The 6,000-nt window shown below is 47.2% G+C and overlaps 1 protein-coding gene across 1 annotated transcript; it reads left to right on the top strand.

Moving 5' to 3' along the window:
• Positions 1-452: 452 nt before the first annotated feature.
• On the top strand, positions 453-4,767 carry Scgb1a1 (secretoglobin, family 1A, member 1 (uteroglobin)). Its single transcript, NM_011681.2, has 3 exons — positions 453-562; positions 3,034-3,221; positions 4,598-4,767. The coding sequence occupies exons 1-3, from the start codon at positions 508-510 to the stop codon at positions 4,643-4,645; spliced, it is 291 nt and encodes a 96-aa protein (NP_035811.1). The 5' UTR covers positions 453-507; the 3' UTR covers positions 4,646-4,767.
• The last annotated feature ends 1,233 nt before the right edge of the window (positions 4,768-6,000 follow it).

Below are 6,000 nucleotides of genomic sequence, written 5' to 3'. Positions count from 1 at the left end.
GACCTTGTGGCTTGAAGTCTAGCCACGTTCGTTGGAGGGAGGCAATAGAAGGAGTCTAGTGACATCTCAGAGTCCTGTGTCTTTGTCCTTCCCTGTGATTCCTGAAGGGTCTCCGGCCTCTGGTTCTCCAGGGTTGGCAAGTCTACAGTTGCTTCCTGGAACCTGGAGTGCTCAGTGCTTGACTTCCAAGAGAGGACACAGTTGTCTTCTACAGTTCCACGACCTCTGACTTGGGTCCTCCACTGCCTGAATACTCCACAAGTGGCCTATTGTGTGAGTGAGCTCAGTTTCAATGGGAACAGAAACTGGGTTTATGAAAAGAGATTATTTGCTTATTCCACGGAGAAGATGACCAAGTAAATAATGCAATCTCCTAAGTGGAGCGCAATCACTGCCCTCTACCTCTTGTGGGCTGCAAGGAACATATAAAAAGCCACACACCCACACATACCCACACATTACAACATCACCCCACATCTACAGACACCAAAGCCTCCAACCTCTACCATGAAGATCGCCATCACAATCACTGTGGTCATGCTGTCCATCTGCTGCAGCTCAGGTGAGTGCCCAGGGTCTCTTTCCCAAGGTCAGGAGGAAGTGGCCAGTCCCTCTGTGGCTGCCTGGAAGGCCTGAATATGCTGACTCTCAGAAGCATTGCGTCTGATAATCGACGTTATTTTGTGATCTTGTGGAAAGCCTTGAACTTCTGCACTCCAGAGACTAGGGAAGCCTTGTGGGGACGCTGGAGAGAGCCCATCTAGACCAGCACATCTGTCCAAAACTGGACTAGGAATAAGGAGCCCTTTGAAGCCTGGACTAGGACTGGATTAAGATGCTAAGAGATTTTGATACAGTCACCAGGTTGAGGGGTGGTGGATTCCCACCCAACTCTGACATTTAGTCTGGCAGAAGAAGTACAGAGACTCATGTCCTCAAACCCAAGGCAGGGTCTCTTGTTTTGGTAGGAGAGAAATATTCCAGAAAAAGATCTTCCCTTTGGAAAACTGCCAACTTTGGGTGTAGTTTTCTAAACATTCTGTCCTCTGGAAAAAGAATTAAAGGTCTCTGGATAGTTGTTGCTATCACTGTGCAGAAAGGAATGGGAAATGAGAGAGAGGGAGGGAAGGATGGGTGGACAGAGAGAGGGAGGGAAGGATGGATGGACAGAGAGAGGGAGGGAAGGATGGATGGACAGAGAGAGGGAAGGAAAGATGGATGGACAGAGAGAGGGAGGGGAGGATAGATGGACAGAGAGAGGGAGGGAAGGATGGATGGACAGAGAGAGGGAGGGAAGGATAGATGGACAGAGAAAGGAAGGGGAGGATGGATGGACAGAGAGAGGGAGGGAAGGATGGATGGACAGAGAGAGGGAGGGAAGGAGGCATAGAGGGAGGATGGCTCAATCTATCACCGTCCGGGCATCTTGTGCTTTGAGAACAGAGTTGGGAAAACAATTCTCTCATTAGCTTCTCCCACTCCCTCCTGATAGTGCTGTATTATTTTTCTAAAAACAAACCCTAAATAATGTACTTGAAAAGGTTCATAATACCTGTGAATACAGGTTTTATAAACCAAGGAGACTGAGCCCCCAACCAAGAGGCAGTGGAAGCAGCTGTTTAATCAAGCATTTTTTTTTAATTTGTTCTCAGGGGGAAAGATATCATTTTGAATTAAAATGTTTATTAATTAGATAGCAATACTGTGCATAGAGGAGCTCAGCAAAACAGAGCTAAAACATGTGAAGTGGTGGACTGGTAAGATATTTGCATATCGGTGTGCTCTTGGATTTAAAAACTGTGATAGTAAAACTCGTTAATGCCACTTACAATGTGGTAGTCACTGTCCTCAGCCATTTTACATACTATCCCTTTCATTTTCGAAACAATCCAACGAAGTAGTGATATTGTTCCCATTTTGAAGTTTAGGAAACTGCCGGGTGATATTATAGAAAGGGTTCAAGTTGGAGTGACCATACTTTTGGCTTTGAGGCAGGGTCTCATTCTGGTCTGAACTCATAACTATCCTGCCTCAGCCTCCCCGGTGCTGTGAGGTATATAACAGGTGTGAGCTATCATACCCAGCTAGAGTGGCCATTAGCTGGAGTGGCCATTTGGAGTAGGAATAGGGTCTAGAGTCAGAGCAGTGAATCCAAAATTGCAAACAATGCAGAGAATTCCAAGGCAGAACATTTGAGACAAGGTGAGAAGTGGAGGCAAACAGTAGGAAATCATGTTCCCAAGCAGACAGTACAATCCAAAGAGCACAGTGGTTGCAGGGAACATGGTGATGAGGTGGGAGGCTTGCCTGCAAACTGACTGTGCCATCAGACTAGATCCCTTGTGTGTCTTCATCTTCCAGGCCAGGTTTGGGGATCATGCTGGGCTTGGGTAAGGACTGTGTCACATGTTCCTAGTAACGTGGCACAAACCACTACTGGCCATGGGTGAGGGACATTCTGGTAGAAAGCAAGACTCCCAGAGGCCTCCTTCTTGTCCCTATACTGCATAAAGCAGCCAGACTGACAGCTTCAGTTACACACTCTGCTAGAATGATGGCAGAAACAATGGCCAACCCAAGCCAAGAATCCAAAGGCAGCTCAGGAAAGCCACAAAAGCTGTGACCTAGAAAGTCCTCCCAGGGCCCCTTGGTATTGCAAACTTTATATGCCCCAGTACAGGGGAATGCCAGGGCCAAGAAGCGGGAGTGGGTGGGTAGGGGAACAGAGCAGACGGAGAGTATAGGGAACTTTCAGGATAGCATTTGAAATGCAAATAAAGAAAATATCTAATAAAAATAATTAATTAACTAATTAAAATAAATTTAAAAAAAAAAAGAAGAAAGAAAGTTCTCCCAGGGTGCCAGATTTTCAGCTGCTTGGAGCCTCCCCTTAACCCCCAGAGCTTACACTCTTCTCTACCACCCAAAGACTGCTCCTCTTGCTGACCAGACTGGCTGGTCCAGCAGGATGCTGGCTGACCAGCTTTTAGAAAAGAAGCTGCATCCTTCTGCTTTTTCTTGCCTGCACTCCAGCTTCTTCGGACATCTGCCCAGGATTTCTTCAAGTCCTTGAGGCCCTCCTCATGGAATCAGAGTCTGGTTATGTGGCATCCCTGAAGCCTTTCAACCCTGGCTCAGACCTGCAAAATGCGGGCACCCAGCTGAAGAGACTGGTGGATACCCTCCCACAAGAGACCAGGATAAACATCATGAAGCTCACGGTATGCAACATCTGTCACTCACATTGATTCTAAGTGATTTCCCAAGCACAGTGTCATACCATTTTGGGGGTTACAAAGGCAAATGAATATCTTGGCCATGTACCCTGCCTTTTTATTTGTTTCTTTTGGGTTTTTGTTTTTATTGTTTGGTGGTGGTGGTGGTATGTATGAGTGTTAGATGGGGATTCTGTGAGCTAGTCTCACTGTCCCCAAACTCCTGGGGTCAAGTGTTCTCCCCACCTCAGCCTCCTGAGTGGCTGGTACTACAAGCTTGAACCGTGCACACCCAACTCCACTGATTTTTTTTTCCATAATAATTTTGATATTTTATCTACTTTGTGTGAGTGTGTGTGTGTGTGTGTGTGTGTGTGTGTGTGTGTGAGACACATGTGGAGGTCAGAGGACAATCTTTAAGGAGTTGGATCTTTCCTTCCACCATGTGGGTCCTGTGGATCAAATTTAGGTAGTCTTTGAGAAAACCATCCAAGGCCTTCTTTTTCTTTTCTTTTCTTTTCTTTCTTTCTTTCTTTCTCTCTTTCTTTCTTTCTTTCTTTCTTTCTCTCTCTCTCTCTCTCTCTCTCTCTCTCTCTCTCTCTCTCTCTTCCTCTCTTTCTTTCTTTCTCTCTTTTATTAGATATTTTCTTTATTTACATTTCAAATGTTATCCTCTTTTCTAGTTTCCCCTCCAAAAATCCCCTATCCACTCCCCCCTGCTCCCCAACCCACCCACTCCCATTCCTGGTCCTGGCATTCCCCTATACTAGGGCATAGAGCCTTCACAGGACCAATGGCCTCTCCTCCCATTGACAACGGACTAGGCCATCCTCTGCTACAAATATAGCTAGAGCCACAAGTTCCACCATGTGTTTTCTTTGATTGGTGGTATAGTTCCAAGGAGCTCTGAGGGTACTGGTTTGTTCATATTGATGTTCCTTCTATGGGTCTTCAGTCCCCTTCAGCTCCCTGGGTATTTCTTTGGCTCCTTCACTGGGGACCTTGTGCTCTGTCCAATGGATGACTGTGAGCATCCACTTCTGTATTTGCCGAGCACTGGCAGAGCCTTGCAGGAGACAGCTATATCAGGCTCCTGTCAGCAGGCTCTTGTTGATATCTGCCTAGTGTCTGGGTTTGGCGGTTGTTTATGGGGTGGATCCCCAAGTGGGGCAGTCTCTGGATGGTCATTCCTTCAGGCTCTGCTCCTAACTTTGTCTTTGTAACTCCATCCATGAGTATTTTGTTCCCCATCCAAGGCCTTCTAACCCTCAATTCCTCTCAGAATTTACTGTGGCTTTTGTCTGATAAGTCTCTGCACCACTACTGCATCTACTTCTGAGGTTCACTCACTATTGGGGGTGTGGGGTGTTTCTTTATTCTAGGAGAAAATCCTAACAAGTCCTCTGTGTAAGCAAGATTTAAGATTCTGAAGCTCACTGGATTTCAGAGATATTCTACTGCTAAAGCCTTGTCACTGCCCTGTGTCTCCTCGGCTCCTCGGCTTCCCCACACCAACCCCTCCTTCCTCTTTGCAATAAACTGCGAGCATCTCACCTGCCTGTGTGCAATGGTCTTTTTCTGTACCTGCTGGAGCCAGAGCATTGGAGCTGGAGTGAGTGAAGGGAACCAGAAGTAAGGGAGGACAGCTGAGTCCTGCCCTGGTGCCACACAAGATCCCACAAGTCCTCCTTCCTCTACACTTCAGTTATTTGCCATCAGTAGACTGCAATGCCCTACCTAGTAATAGAATGTTAAGTCCCACCATCTATTCAACAGCCCTAGCCTAGCTTGTCTAAAAGACCTGTAATACCATCCCTCCCTCCCCATGTCTGGTCCTAAATGTTACTGGATTCTAACTCCATCCTCTGGGCTACACTATTCCAGCCAGGAGCCTGATAGGCATCCCTTAGCCCTTCTTTGTCCAATCAACCGAGACCTCTGGGGTCATTCACTCCTTCAATATCTCCTGGCCACACCATCATCCCTGGCTGCTGCAATCCCAGAGGCCCCTTTACAGGCTGCCAGCTGACTAACTGCTAAGCAATTCAATGACCATGCATCCACCACAGGGAGTTTGATCCCATGTAAAATCTTAGCAGTGTTCCCACACTCCAGTCTTAAAAGCATACGGACCATAAATGTTCAAGCTCAACACAAGACCCATGACAGCCCTTGTCTCCCCCTTCTCAATCCAGACATCCCCTCTCTTCGACCTTTAGTTCCTAAAAGTCAAGCCCCACCTTGGGACCTTTTTGTACTGGCCACACACAATATCCGCTGCCCAAAAAGATGTTGATTGGTTTAGAATTTGTCCTAACATCAGCGAGCCTCCACTGGAGCCGGGCCACACCATCCCAAAAGGTTGAAAAAAGAGTAGAGTTGGAGGCGTGTGCAGAAGAGCTGTATGTAGAAATAGAAAGGGAAGAGGCAGAGGGCACCGGAACAAGGAAGCTATGGAAGAGAACGCCAGCCAGCCAGGCAGCCAGTTCAGCGCCTAGAAGCAGCTACATGGGCGGTTACGGGCCACGCCTGCTCCTGCGTCGTGGCCACCAGGGGGCAGTGTAGTCCATGCTACCGCCCCCTGCGAGTTTGAGGACTAGACCCCGCACCAACCCTTTGACTTTTGGGCGGGGCAGATGGTGAGAGTCATTCTCTAGCATCGATTTTAAATCGTTTTATCTGGCCTCTAAAGCTTTATTTGGGCAGAGTTTGTTTGCTTGTTTGTTTGTTTATTTGTTTGTTTTTGTCAAAATTCTGAGGAAAAACCCACCGAAAGGCACACAAG

The sequence above is a fragment of the Mus musculus genome, chromosome 19 (assembly GCF_000001635.26).
Source record: "Mus musculus strain C57BL/6J chromosome 19, GRCm38.p6 C57BL/6J".
In the NCBI taxonomy this organism is placed as follows: Eukaryota; Metazoa; Chordata; class Mammalia; order Rodentia; family Muridae; genus Mus; species Mus musculus.
The sequence above is the reverse complement of the archived record's forward strand: the minus strand, read 5'-3'. Positions and strand labels throughout refer to the sequence as shown.